This window comes from Stegodyphus dumicola, chromosome 11 (assembly GCF_044657685.1).
Source record: "Stegodyphus dumicola isolate Sdum_Otavi_A_Nest chromosome 11, ASM4465768v1".
Lineage (NCBI taxonomy): Eukaryota > Metazoa > Arthropoda > Arachnida > Araneae > Eresidae > Stegodyphus > Stegodyphus dumicola.
In genome coordinates, this window is record NC_140778.1 from 81,019,194 (window position 1) to 81,034,808 (window position 15,615).

Sequence of the window (15,615 nt, forward strand, 5' to 3'; positions counted from 1 at the left end):
AATACGTAATTTCTCTAAGTTAATTTTTTTTTTAATTTTACATCGTGCTTTGGCTACATATTATGATTTATACATCATGTAATACGACCAATAGTACGATACCCCTTTAGAAATACCTTAACGTTTTCTAAAATATGCAAAAAAATCGTGTACTATAAGAAATTTAAGCAAATAATGTGACAAAAGTAGTTATTACAGCAGCATATAATTTTACAAAAGAATAGCGTTATCTTTAGGTAAGTAAGTACTATTAAAAATATTAACATTAGTAATAATAAATATAAATTAACTTACCTTAGAATTTTTAGTTGGCTCGAAATTGTCTCGTTTTATTGAATAAATCCATTTCTTCTTCAATTCAGGATTTCTTGGGAAGGAAAATACGTGGACACGAGGTCCACCATTATAGTTTCCTTTACATAGGGGTACACAACATTTAAACACCATAGTGAAATAATATAAGTGCCTTAAAACATAATAATACTATAAGAATAATTGACAACGATTTTAAAACACGTGCAAGCGCAACGGTTATGCCACACACATCGACGAATTCACACCTGCAGCTTCGTTCAGTGCTAAGCCTAAGTGTGATGACTCATAGCTTCATTCTCGCACCAGTATTCTGGCTTTGTAGTCTAGGTGGCGTTGCCATGTCCCGCATGTAACGTGATATCTACGGTTTGGTTTTGTTTTACCTAATTACAGTTAAGCACTGGAAGGCTGTCTGGCTGAGGTGAGGGATATCTTCGTGGAGCACTAACTGAAACTGACTCATATACACGTTGCACATGGGGAAAATCACGAAAATGCTCATGCAGTCAGCTCGTTCGACAGGATTCGAACCGCGAACCGAAATATCAGTGTTCAGAAACTTTACCACTCGGCCGCTGATTGGCCCGAAATTCCTGTCAAGGCAGCAGGTGTTCAAATGCTACAGGTCTGGAAAACGTGGGCTTTGAAATGTTTTTAACGAAGCTATAAATGTTCATAGGTTAGTTGATTATTGTTACATCGATATCTACGATCCTTAGATCTACAGTTTCATTTTAGAGGAATAAGGATTGCTAGGAGTTGATTTATTTTACTTTATGTCCCTCATATACGTTAGTTTAAATGATATATGTGACAAATGTTTTTTAACTTGCAGACGATGAATATTTCTTACTGGAGGCGTGGAGAGACGAACTTAACGAAATTATGCGGAAACTCGCTCCCTGCTGACATACGGTCTTACACTAGCACTGCTGTTGTAGTCTTCATGACTCATGGTCTCGCAGCTGGACAAGGTTTCTCTTTAACTTATTCCTTTGACGAGGAAGCGAGTAAGTGACTTTTGCGATAATTTACTAGCTCAGTATCGGAAAAATGCATCTTCTTATTTGCTGGAATCTAATATCTTATATCATTGCAGATTGCGGAGGGCCTCTTCTTCTCCCAAGCGGAAATATTTCCTCTCCTCCTTTTACGGCAATTAATAACACGTATATAGATTGCAGATGGAAATTGCAAGGGGATGGTGTAGAGAACCGCACTGTTGTAATCAAGCTTGATGTATTAGATGTGCCAGGTTTGAAATCTAGTTATTGCAGGAAAGGTGGAGTGTACGTTTATGGTAAAAGCGGTAATGAAACATTTCGTTATTTATGTTAGTGTTAATACATAACAGTTTCATTTCTTGCCATTTTATCTAAATTTAATTATTTATGTTAAATTGTTAATACGTAATAGTTTCATTCCTTGTAATTTTATCTAAATTTCATTATTTATGCTAAATTGTTCTTGCTATTTCATCTAAATTTCATTATTTATGTTAAATTGTTAATGCATAATAGTTTCATTCCTTGCCATTTCATATAAATTGTATTATTTATGTAAAATTGTTAATGCGTAGTAATTTCATTCCTTGCCATTTCATCTAAATTTCCTCATTTATGTTAAATTGTTTATACGTAACATTTTCATTCGTTGCCATTTCATCTAAATTTCATTATTTATGGTAAATTGTTCTTGCTATTTCAACTAAATTTCATTATGTATATTAAATTTTCTTGTCATTTCTTCTAAATTATTTATGGTAAATATTTTTTGCTATTTCAACTATTTCATTATATATGTTAAATTGTTCTTGTCATTTCTTCTGAATTTCACTTTTTATGTTAAATTTATAATACATAGTAGTTTTATTCTTTGCGATTTCATGTAAATTTCATCATTTATGCTAGATTGTTAATACATAACAGTTTCATTCCTTGCGATTTCATGTAACTATCATTATTTATGTTAAATTGTTAATACTCAATAGTTTCAATCCTTGCCATTTCATCTATATTTCCGTTTAGTTAAAATAATATTTATAACTGCATGTTTTGACATTTTATGACTTGATGACTATATCTTGGTTTATGAATTGAATGCAGGAAATATATATTTAGAGAAGAAAACTATAATACTGTGTGCATGGTACTTTAGTTGTCATGTATAAAATGCTTTACTGATTATGATGGCAAATTAAATCGTATATTATCTGTGACATCATATGTCTAATATTTTTTAAACTCACTTTCTCCGGTTGAAAATGTGTTTTAGATAAAATGAAGTTTACTGAAGCCTTAGATACATTGTTACTCCTCGACCTCGACAGAAAAATAGCTGATGGGAAATGCTAAATTTTGAAGGAAGCCGTTTGAATTGTTTTTCAAAATTTTTTAAAGAATAAATGATGAAAATAGATATTTGGATTCCATGCTATCTCAGAAAACAAAAATATACTTTTGCAAAATTTTATAATAATGGCAAATAAATTTATGGCAAAAACTGAATGGCAAATAAATTTATTTACTAATTATGGTGGCAAAGAAATCGTACATTATCGATGTCATGATATGTCCAATATTTTTTAAACTCACTTTCTCCAGTTGAAAAAGTGTTTCAGAGATAATGAAGTTTACTGAAGTTTACTTTCTACACCTGGACCTCGACTGAAAAATAGCTGTGGGAAATGCTAAATTTTGAAGGAAACCTTTTGAATTGTTTTTCAAAATTTTTTAAGGAATAAATAACACTCGGCAGTATATACTATTGCATTCAGCAGTATATTGCGTGCCTTTTGATATGCGCCGGGTACTTTAAATTAAGGGACAACTTCCTCAGATACTTGTATTAGCTTCGGCTATGTCTCCTTTAGTTAGTTATAGTTTAGTTGTTATTTCTTATTCTGAATTTAAACCCGAGTGGGGCAACTGTTATTCTTGAGTGAAATAAAGAGTATTTTAACCCATCTTGAGTCTACATCTTTAATTGTTTAAATTCAGCGAATAAATCACTACATAGTTCACTAGGTCCCTCAACGTTTATCTTAGATAAAAGGAGTGAAGAACCCTACAACATATACCCGAAAAGAAACGAAATGCATATCTCGTAATAACTGATCACCGGCAAAAATATATCATTAATGATTTTATACACAGTAAATCGTTAAAAGAAATTTACCTGCAAATCAGTGATGGATGGATGGCTAACTCAAAGATGGAATGCACATTTGGGGAAAAGATATGTCATATCTCATTGATAACTACAAAATAATGATCTCTGGGTGGACTTGACATTTGAGTCTAAACACGGTTAGTTAATTCAACGATAAAGATTAAATGGAGACTGCGGCAGTCGGACAAGACAGACAGTATGCATTAGGTTTCTCTTATCGTTCTCATCCTGTTGAAGATACTATTATCAGTATCGTTTCCAGCTAAGAGAAAAAGGAGCTGTTACAAATCGTCCCCGTTCATTTGCATATTCAGCAAGTGGGCACTAGTCCACTACGAGAAACATTAATGTGGCATGTGGCCATACATTTTTCCGTGTATGGTAACATACGCGTGAATTGTGAGTTTGCTCGTGCAATGCAAAGCTAACAAAATGCTGCCAAGAAATGATCAGAAGCATTCCGATCTGGTGAAACTTCGGAATAGACATACAGCCGAATTTCTCGATTAATATTATGCCGACACATGAAATGAAATTCGATTGCAAAGGGATGTTAAAATGACATAACTCTCCCTAGAAGGCACCTGAAAACCCACCATGGCAAAAAGAGATATGTTATCAGGAGCGGTGGTATTTCAATATCTACTGCAATATTTGGAGCGCTTGCCACATACTACCTGTGTTCTATGATGGAACCTTAACTAAAGAAGGTATCTGAAGTTATTGCAAATTAGAGTGTCAGATGCTCTTTGCGGTTATTACATCTATTTTCTCAACGTTTCTAACATGATGGAGTCTCAGCAACGGCTGACATCAATGTGAAACTTATCGTCGGACAACATCAGGCACAGAATTGTTGATTTTGAAGGAAAATGTGAAGGGGTCATCGTGGTCATCAGAGCTAACAACAGTCGATTTTTTCTTATAAGATTACGTAAAAGATCCAGATCTACAGCTTATCTATCCGCCATGATAAGGATCTATGAGCCCGTAATATCCAAGCACATAGTAATTTAACTCCTGAAATGCTGCAGACCATCCAGTTAAAAGTAACAGCCACTACAGAAATTTCCAGTTAGAATTTGTAAAAGTATGGCAGCTATTAACTAACTGATTGCCTGATGACAGGTTCTGTGATGATGTGATATCGGTAGCATACAAAATTTAATTCTCGTTGAACAAAACAAATGCTACCGTTACACCAGCCACGTGTTATATTGTCACATGGCATAAAAAGTATGGTTTAACCACAACGCTTGCTTTCTTTCACAGCCAGTAAATAACTGATTTAATTGAACGGCTATTTCATTTGTGATCATCCAATAGACATGGGTTGCTGCCGATGGTGCATCGAACATGACATTTCGCAATTCTGCAGCTTTACTTTGTGTTTTCTTCCAAATAACTTTCTATTGTTATATGAATTTGTTGCTATTATAAGCTGTACCTTGCTGAAATTTATTAGTTTTATTAGTAAATTCACATCTACCTGAAAACTCAAATTTCTGCACTTATTTATGCTTTAATTAACTTGAATTCTATAGCGAGTTGACAAATGTATGGCTAAAATAATGTGAGAACAGGGTTATTTACTATAAACCCTTAATGACTGAAATGAAATAAATGAAGTTACCTAAAATTATGAAACTACTGATAATCATTCTGCTAAGGTAATTTAGAGATCAGAAATTAGATAAGGTACAACGTAGAAACCTATATTTAGAAATTACATAAATTAAAACTTATTTATTCAATTATTTCACTTTTTTTCTCTGTTTGGTAGGGGAAAGCTTTTACTTTGGACGATACTGTGAAAACAATACGTCACCTGTAATAATCACTTCACCGTTAGCTGCCACCACAGTTCGGCTGACAGGTTTAATAGATAAAGCTTTCCGAGGAGTCCATGGAACCTATAATGTCAGCAGTAAGTACCTTTTTATATCTCTGACGAAACCTGCCGGACGCATGTTATTATTTCCAGTGTGTGGATTTCATGGTCTGTCAAAATCAAAGCTATTGGCAGTTTAAAGAAATATTTATTGCAAACCTCGAGTCCGCCTAAACAATTGAAATTAAATGCACAGCTACATCTTGAATAAGTCTTCTTTGTTAAATAAGTTTGCCCATTGCATTATTTGAGGATGGTATAATACCAAAGCAAATTGGTTTCTACAGACTGACATTTCAAACAGCTGGTCTAGATTAAAAAGTTTCATGCCTGTATGTTTAATTTTTGTGAAATGCGTTCTGAAACAAGTAGTTTTATCATAATTGTTTAACTTAAAGGATTCTCAGGTGTTGAAATACATATGCTAAGATAGACATGCAATTTCTTTTTAATCTTATAAAATTTTACATATTCGTAACTTATTAATATTTGTAACTTTCATAACTGTTTCATAGCCACTTCATTTCAGAACGGTTGTAAATTTTAACATTTTTTAATTCTTTGAAATTTAATGTTAAACTCTTCAAAGTGTTAGATTGCAGTGTGATGTTTTAGAGACATTAGATTATTTTTAAAGCAGGAAAGATGAAAAATGAGCAACGCCTTCAGCGGGAATCGAACCACGGACCTCTGGAATGCGCGCTCAGTGTGCTGAACACTACACTACGAAAGCATGCTAAGAAGGCGAGAGAAATACCTTATAATGTTTCCAGATTTATATTTTTGAGCATTATTTCTCATTGCACTAGTACATTTATAACTATTGTTCAAGTTCGTTTGCACTTTTAATGTTAAAGAAGTTTACGGTCCTAACTTATTACGTAACAGCAAATTTTCCCAAAGTCTTAGTGAATGATTCTCAGTTTTTTATCAGAGTCAGAAAACTTTTATCGGAATCAGAATTTTTACAGAAATGAGCATGAAAAGTTTCATAATATACTTTCGTGGCATAAACTTGAAATGATTCAACAAATGTCTTGCTGCGGACTTTTGGGGCCAGATTAATATACGACTTCAAAATAATTTTAAAATAATTCAATTATTAAAATGAGTGATTGAAACTAGATTAATAATTTCAATATTTAGCATTTACTTGCGAAATATTATTTTTATTTTATGTAATCCTAATATTATTACATTAATCAAATTTCTCAATATAAATATACGATTCGGATTTTCTACTAGTTTCTAGAAGTCCTTTTCTGCTGTATTCAAGATCATCCGAAAGCTTCGGGATCCGTCTCGCAGAAAATATCTTCAGCTTCGTTCATGGAACTTCTGATGCAATTATCTTTTGAACAATTATTTCTGGCCTGATTTTTAAATAGATGAGAACCTGGCATTCCTCAAAAATAATAGTTCTAGCTAAATTAAACTATCTATTCTAATTTTTGACGATATTCAGAGGGATTCGTAGGTCAGTTTTAATCAGCTTATAAGCTGGTTTTCAATTTTGAATGCATGTTTTCAGCAAACTTTTATCCCACGGCTTACTTTCAGTTCGGTTTATATTCGCAAATATAGACGCTGTTCGGACACTTTTTTGATAATATTCATTGCATTTACAGAAAACTTTTACCTAAACGTTTTGTGTTTTAAATGATAACTCATACTTCGCTATATTTACTATACTACGCTATATATTTGATAACTCGTACTTCGCTATATTTCTACACCGTAATTTCTAATAAAGCTTTTCGTAGCATCGGAAGAGGTGTTTTATTCCATTCCTCTTGAACAGCTTTCCAAAGTCGAAGGTTATAGTTTGACGTCTGGATAAACCGCTTTTTAAAAGTCCAAACGCGCAAAAATCCATACATGATACATCAGGAGATTTAGTACGGATATGAGGGAAGCGTATGGTCTTGAACCCGCTTCTTGTTCCATTTCTGCCAGGAAATCAACAATAGATTTTGACGTGTGGTTGCTTCCTTTGACTGGATGTAGTTCTACTGATTGATTTCACGGTGACTGGAAACATGCCCACAGGAAAAAAGCCCACAGGACAAATGCTCACAGAATAATGCTCACAGGTATAAATGTTCAGAGGTAAAAAGCCCACACAGAAATATGCCCACATAGAAAAAAGCTCACATGGAAAAATGCTAACTTAGAAATATGCTCACATGGGAAAAAGTTCGCATAGATCTATGCCCACATGGAAATAAGCTCACTGATAAATAAAATATGTAAAAATATCCTTAGATTATTGAACATCGTACACCTACTTGAATTTTTCAAAGAAGAATTATTTAAATTACCAAAACATGTATGGTATATATATATATTAAAAACTGTATAACTTATGTGTAGAATCATTTGCTATATAAGAATAACAAATGGGCCGTTTTGAATTAGGAAAAAGAGGGAAAGAAGGAAGAAAAATGAAACAGAATGTACAGTAAAAATTTATTACAATTTTAATTCTTAAAAAAAAAATAATAGTAAATATAGGTTACGCATTTTATAATATAAACGTTTAGAAGAATAAGCAAACATAAATAATTATTTTATTTAAATTACATAAAATACCTTATTATATATAAATCATAAATACATATTTCAAAAAGCTTTAACTACATAAACGTGCTGAATATTAGCTAATATATGTAAATATTTAATTTTATCATCGATTTCATCATAGTTTCTTACATGATTCGCTATTACAAAACGTTCGTTTTCATTTTTTTTTCTTTTTACTTCAGTACGCCACGTATTGACAATAGCTAATAATAAACTTTGACAGGCTAAATCTTTTTTGAGTACGTCAAATAAAAACCACATACTGGGATGGCTACAATTAAGTAATGAATTTAATACCTTTTGAAAGCTTTTGTAACAATTTGTGGTTTTAGGAAATTTTTCGAAGGCTTCTTCATAATGATTCCACACTTCGATTGGAAACTGTGGTCTTCTAGAACGTTTTTTGTTCCAAACTTAAATAACTTCATTCAAACACCAATTTCTGTAGATACACATAAAAAGTTTGTAAAAAAAGAGTAAAAAACAAAAAATTAACTGTTGGCAGTTACAGGAATAAAAATGGCGTACAAGGGCAGTAGTATAAAGTATTATAGTACATGCAAAATTTTATTATAGTTTTCATTCTTTTCTATACCGCCCCTGAAAAGATTTATTTGAGCATTTGTACAAAATTTTTTTAAATGATCAAATAACTTTTATTTTAAAAATGAAGTCTATGTACGATGTTCAAATTGATTAATTTATTGATGGATTAATTTAAGGATATTTCTACGTATTTTATTTATCAGTGGGCTTATTTCTATATGAGTATATATCCATGTGAGTTTTTTCCCTGTGAGTATATTTCTAAGTGAGCATTTGACCATGTACAATCTAAAACATTTGCGACAGGCTCTTTTTGTTATACTTTTTCGAAAGGCTTTACATCACTCAGATCGAGTAGAAAATTATGTATATTATGTTTTTTTATAGTTTTTTAATATTTCTTTTTCTTGGATTTGATGTGTTCTTTATTTTATGTTTTCTTTACTTATATGTTACTATATACCATGCCTAAACTTTATTAATCAGAAAGAAGAATACTTAATTAATGAATTTCATTTTAGACTGTGGTGGAATTATTGACGTAACCACCGATGTAAACATTACCTCGCCCGGATATCCAAACAGTTATCCACCCAATACTGATTGTCACTGGATTCTGAGAGTGCCGCGTGGTGAAGAAATATCGGTAAATTGCTCATTTTTACTACGACAGCTCGTTCAAAGCAAATTGTTTGCATGTCGTTTATAAAAGTCCTTTAACGCTTAAAATATTTTTGAAATAATTAATGAATAATTTTAAATTATGTTTTTCTGTAGTATACACTAATAATTCATTAATAATTTTATCAAAAATTAGCCAACACTTCTTTAATTATTTGAAATATTTAGTGATTTTTAATTCGAACATGTTTTCAAAAGTTTTATCTTGAGATCTTTCATTCCTGTTTTGTTTAAAGAACGGAGTTAGAGCTTTTGTTACTGATCTATTTTTAGTGATGTATTGTGGAGCAAATATTTTTCTTAGTGAAGAAAAATCTGTGTCAGTCACCCATAAAATTAACATAGATAATGTGAAAAACATATGTCAATCTGTTTTGAATTTCTCGTAAATTTGAATTTCAAATCCCTGGGCTTCTGTATAACATGCATTGATATATATTCTTAATTGATACAAGGTATTTCACTGTTTAAATTACTATTTTCAAATTTAATCTGTGTTATTAATTTCCGAAGCTTAAGACATTTGACATTTTCATTTGTATTGTTGTGTCAAAGCACAAATCGGTGTACATTTATTTTGGAAAGGCAGGTTTTAAAGTTTTCCGTTACTTCTTCGTTTAAAACGTTCGTTGTAATACAAGTAACCTAAGTTATAAAACCGCTGAATCTGATAGTTCGATAAAGAGTTGAATCCTAGCGAACAGAGTGGCTGCATGAAAGTTCTCGTGCCTTTCGCTATATGCAACCCGTTATAAAGTCCTCGATGAAGGCATTTCTCCCCTTAGTGTGCTTTACTATAAACCAATAAACCAATCCAAGCCAAACTGCTGACCTATCATCAGCTGGAACACACGCATTCAACATCTGTCATAGACTGGCTGTCTACTTTGTTTTGGATAGCTTCTATTATGTGAAAACATATGTAGAACGATGTTGGTAAAAGAGAACATGAGAGTTAGAGGATGGAAAATTTAGCAAATAAGATGGTTCTGACATGATAGAGATCTAATTTCGATGTATGAAACTTCTTTGTTGAAAGTACGACCACTCGTTAAATACTCCGAAACTGCCTTGATTCCTTTTGCAGTACAGAACGAACTGTTCTGTCACAGATGATGTCTTTTCATACATTTCTTCTACTAACAGTAAGCAGTCACTCTCTAATAACAAAATGCAAGTTTTGCAGGGTTCACACATATGATGGGACCTTTCCAAGAATTTTCTTAACAGAACAGTATTTCATTTAATATTGAAGTTCCTACTCATTTTAGATAGCGAAGGACGTTCTGCTTCTTGTTTAAACAAAGGAGAAAAAAATAAATATTGCTACTAATTTTGTATTAATGTAAATAATTTTAATGAAATTCTTTGTAAATAGTACTATCTCTTGTGTAACGTAATATAAAAAGAAAAAGAAGAGTTGGGGCTGAAACAATATGGTTACAAGAACAAGTCTACTTAACTTTGAGGTAAATGGGCGAGGTAGAGCCAAACTGGCTTGGTTTCGGGACCTAAATTTTATTATAAACTTGGCAATCACTTAATGCCATTTTGGTCCGATCTCTGTGTACCTAAAACTGGTCGGTCTGATTCCTATGTAACTATAGTTGTATCTGGCCCTATATGTGCATGCCTTCCAGCAGTTTCAAGAAGTCGATGGTTCTGGAAATTTCTCAGTGAACGAGGAAGAACTGTATAAGACAAAAACGAGCATCATCAGTTTAGCTCAAAGTATCGAGCGTAGTGAAATATCCACTATTCGAGCTTTTGTATTTGAAGCATTTTTGCATTTTTATTGTTCTACGTTCTTAGTATTCTGAAGTTGTAACTACAGGTTGTGCTCTTTCATACTAAGAAGAGCTGTTGAGTACTTTTCTATAAAAAGTTCCGGAACTCTATAGTGGTATTAAAAAAATAAATGTGATCAAGCTAGGTTCGATGTGCACTCAATCCATTATGAACACGTAACAATATTCTTTCCTTTCTCGTAAAAAATTTCTTGCATGCTAAAAGGTGTTTCAATAAACCTTTTCAATGATCAATGTTCCATTAATTTTGGGATTCCGTCTCTAGAGATCTAGACGAGTTGTTCCCAACCAAAGAGAGAATTTCATAGTTTCAGGGAAAATGCGGACAGTGTTTTAATTGTTAAGTATTTAGGTAATAGGTAAACTGTTAAGTATTAAGTTTTAGTTTATGAATATAAAAAACTACGTTTATTCAAATTTTGATATTTATCAACATTTCCTATACTTCTCTTCTGTAATTTATAAAAACTCATAAAGAAATAATCTAAAGTTAAATAAATCTATAAATGTGTTTTGAGTTTTGGAAAGGAGGATACAAGGATGATCGTTTAGCAATGGTGAAAGGGCTGTACGGAGCAAAAAAAAATGGTTCTGAGCCACTGATCTGGATAAAAGACATTGAATTCTAACTATTTAATGATCAATCATATCTTCTTTTACTTGTTGTTTGTATAAAAAAAATAATATTATTAAAAACGCAATTCAATCAACCCTCAGCTCACGACAGTGGACCTTCGCATGGAGAATGACTGTAGCAAAGACTATGTCAAGATTGTCAATGGTCATCGTTATGATTCTCCAGTATTGGGCAAGTTCTGTGGAGATCACAGTCCTCATCCAGTTACATCGACGAACAATTATCTCGTAATTAAATTTCATTCTGATGAGTTCGGGACTGGCCCTGGCTTCTGGATGACTTCTTCGGAGATTCAAAGAGGTCAGTTTTATAAGTAAAACACCTCAACTTTTTGTAACATTAGTTTCAGTTTGAAAGCTCTTTTCTTATGAACAAATTTATCTGATTTTTTTTGTCTCAGTAATTTTGTAATTTGCTTTGGAAATGAACTATGACAAGGTTTGATTAAATTTAACTTAAATCGTTTGGCATCTGCGAAAGAAACGCATAGCTTTAAATCACGCTGAACGAATTTATATTTTTAAGGAAGAAATTTTAATAATGCTAGTCGCTACGCGGCCAGCTTTCGTCTAGCTTTTAAATGTACCTGGAAAATGCCTAAAGGGAACAACAACAAACATTAAATTTAAAAACTGAACAGAATTTTACTCTTCACAACAACTTTATCAAAATAAAACAAACAAACACAAAAAACACAAATTTCAATAAAAACGTATTACATATAAAAAACCTACAATGAAAATAAGCAATATCTCTTAATACAAGTATTAATTATCCTAATAAATAAATTAACCAACTTCCCGTTACCTTCTGTCGACAAACGTCCAGTATCCAAGAGAAACATTAAATTTAAAAACTGCACATATTTATAGCCCTCATTTTTCCGAGTGGCAACAGTGCTGATATTAGCAACAGTGGCAACGGTGATATATTAGCAAAAATAACTACGTGCCATTGTTGCTGATGTAATGAGAGAGAATTATCTATTTGATGCGATTTTATCAAAAAACATAAAATAAAAAACTCTTTCGAATTTTGAAAAAAATCGCTTCGAGAGGCACTGGCTTTTGTTTACACGCAACAATGTACCACATTTCCTAGCCCTAGGTCTATTAGCTTACGCGCATCACTAACAAAAGACACACACAGACAGACAGACTCTTCCTTTTTATATATATAGATAAACAGAGAAGAATGTGACACATTATATTGCAAAGATTTTAAATTTGCAGAAGGGAGAAGTTAATTAAAGACTAAGCAGTAACATAAAACAAAGTACATGAACAAATAAAGTTCAAACATTTTGGTTGTCGCCGCTACGTAGATATTATATGACACGTTCTTAATTTATAACAATAACGTTGAAAATGTTCATTAAATATTATGAAACTGATATATGGGGGAAGGTCGGTGTCATTCTTTGCACTTTTTCAAGGACGTTTTCTGTGGACAAGTCAGTAGAGGATGCGTGGCTATCCTCCACTGACTTCTGCTTCAAAACCCAGACTTTTGAAGCAAAAATCGTTACCCTGGGTTGACCTGCGTATTATGCCTCTTTGGATCGCCTCTAGCGATTGGGGACGTTTAGCTGTGTAAAGGCAGCCTCAGGTAGCCAGGTCTGGGTGCCCCCAACATCATGATGAACTAGCGTTGTATTGAAATAAGTTTGTTTCAGCTTAATGATTTGACATGCTATTTTAATGAAATGATATATTTGGTAATTCCTTGTACTTAACTTACACAGCCTTTTTTGTTCAAATTATTTCTCTAAACTAAAATATCTTCAAATTTTATCTGACTTTTTCCTAGTACTGCTCGCATAAATAACAACGCAATGCGTAAATGAATTGCTTTGACTATCGAAAAACCTAAATGGCGCTTATTTCGCATGTTAATGACTACTTTATTCCAGGTTGCGGAGGCGTAATCGGTATGCCACGAGGTAACATATCATCCCCCAATTACCCGTCCCGTTATGGAAACAATGAAGAGTGCGTTTGGATCATCGAATATTTACCTGGATACATAGTAAGGCTAGAATTCGTGGGTCGCTTCGACATCGAAACGAGCAGCTCTTGTGACAAGGATTATTTACTGGTGAGTATGAAGCATATGAGGTAGAGTCCGTCTAGAGAAACTTTTAGTTTCTTCTGAACGCTATTACCAATTACCATGTAATTTTTCTTCCTTTTTCTCTAATTTTACGGCTTAAAAGTCAAAGATAAAAACTATGATGTGTATAAGAAAGTTGAAGGAAAGTGTAAGGAAGAATTTACATGATTAAAAATATACAAGAAATATTAAATTTACAAGATTATATTGCTACTTTCAATACATCCCCCCAATTATACATTCTTCTGTATCCTTTGGATTAGAGATTAAAACAAAATGAATTACCTGTCTATGCGATTTAAAGTCTGGAGATTTTTAAAGGAGATAAAAGTTATGGCAATAAATTGTAAAATGGTTTAAGTGAAGAGAAAGTTGTAAAAGACACTATTAATGCCTATACCTATTACTGTAAAACGGAAGAAAGCACAAAGACAATGGCGAGGAATTGGAAAGTTGCAACATTTCTGGAGGAGATGAAACGTCCACTTTCAAGTAATTGAAGGACGTTGTTCAATCAGACTCACGCTAGAGGGCGTTATTAATTTATTTTTCACTGCAACAGAAAGGTTGATGGCGTCGTGTTCATCACAGAAGATGGACCTCGGTCCATTGGACGAGTTACTGAGGTCCATCTTGATAAGAATGGATTAGTTCTTATTGTCACCGTAAAGACTAAGAATAGAACATTTAAGGAACATGCAACAAAATTTTCACTTTTACCTTTGTATCAGAACTGAGGGCCTTATAGGCTTCACTGTAACAGAACAATCGACAGCATCACTGAAGATCACTGAAGATGGAACTCGGTCCATTGAGATGAATTACTGAGATACATCTTGATAATAATGGATTAGTTTGAGTTGTCACCATAAAGACTAAGAATAGAATATGCAACAAGGCTTTCACTTTGACCTTTGTATCAGAACTGTAGGCCTGATAGGCTGGGAGGTATATTCACTCTTCTGTTACAGAGCGTTATTAATTTACTTTTCACTGTCCTTGCGCTGGCAACCAAAGATTCCTTTTTTCCATTTTCTCACCGCTCTGAATCTTTTCGTGCTATACGCTCTTTACACACAAATGCAGTTAAGCTTTAATCAATATAATGTAAACAATTAATGTGTGTGTTGTTCGATAACAAAGTTTCTGATGTGACTTACACTGACCGATCATATACACTTACAAACGTGTATTCTATACTAACACATGGGGATTGAAATTTAATGAATGGTACTTTTATAATCTACATTCATTTCCTCCTCTCTTTTATCTCCATAGGAATGAAAGCTGGATGGTCTTATCTATCAAAGATGATTTAGAAATCACAGAGGATTTCGAAGGGATGACGGTACGGCTTTGAAATGTTGAAATGCATGTTCACTGATCTAAATCTCAAACGTCCGAGTCATTGATTATTAATGTACAAAATGCAGTTCCCGAATTCAGAGCTTAAGTTGAAAGTTATGAGAATGAATCAAGCTTTAAATTTAGATTAGATTAGATTCCAGAAAGTATTTAGCATTATTATACTAAATTAGATATCCGAAAGGGCTAAGAGGGAAATTAAGCAACTAAATATGGTTAATGCTAGAAATTAGGAATTGGTATTTAATGCGTTTTTCGTATTGTGATAATTCTACTAAATACCATAGCAACGCAGACATTTCAGGAAATTGTTTCGTCTGAGAGTACTTGAAACCGAATCCAGAGTTAGAAGAAGTAAGAAATAAATCAAAAACGCCAAACGAACTTTGAATCCTTTCGTTTCCAAAGTCCATGAATTAAACTTAAGCAGCGACGTCTCTGTATACAGATTGTTTCAGCTATTGTTTAATTTAAGATAAAAATGCCTAAATTTGAGAATACAAGCA

General features: G+C 32.9%; 1 protein-coding gene across 1 annotated transcript in view; it reads left to right on the forward strand.

Annotated features, from left to right (window-relative positions):
• The window catches only part of LOC118193658 (cubilin-like), a 435,777-nt gene that overhangs the window by 359,080 nt on the left and 61,082 nt on the right, over positions 1-15,615 (forward strand). Inside the window, exons 50-55 of the mRNA XM_085826886.1 lie at positions 1,151-1,325; positions 1,415-1,624; positions 5,270-5,413; positions 9,028-9,152; positions 11,713-11,932; positions 13,545-13,729. Coding sequence (XP_085683012.1) covers positions 1,151-1,325; positions 1,415-1,624; positions 5,270-5,413; positions 9,028-9,152; positions 11,713-11,932; positions 13,545-13,729 — 1,059 coding nt within the window. The remainder of the gene's footprint in view (positions 1-1,150; positions 1,326-1,414; positions 1,625-5,269; positions 5,414-9,027; positions 9,153-11,712; positions 11,933-13,544; positions 13,730-15,615) is intronic.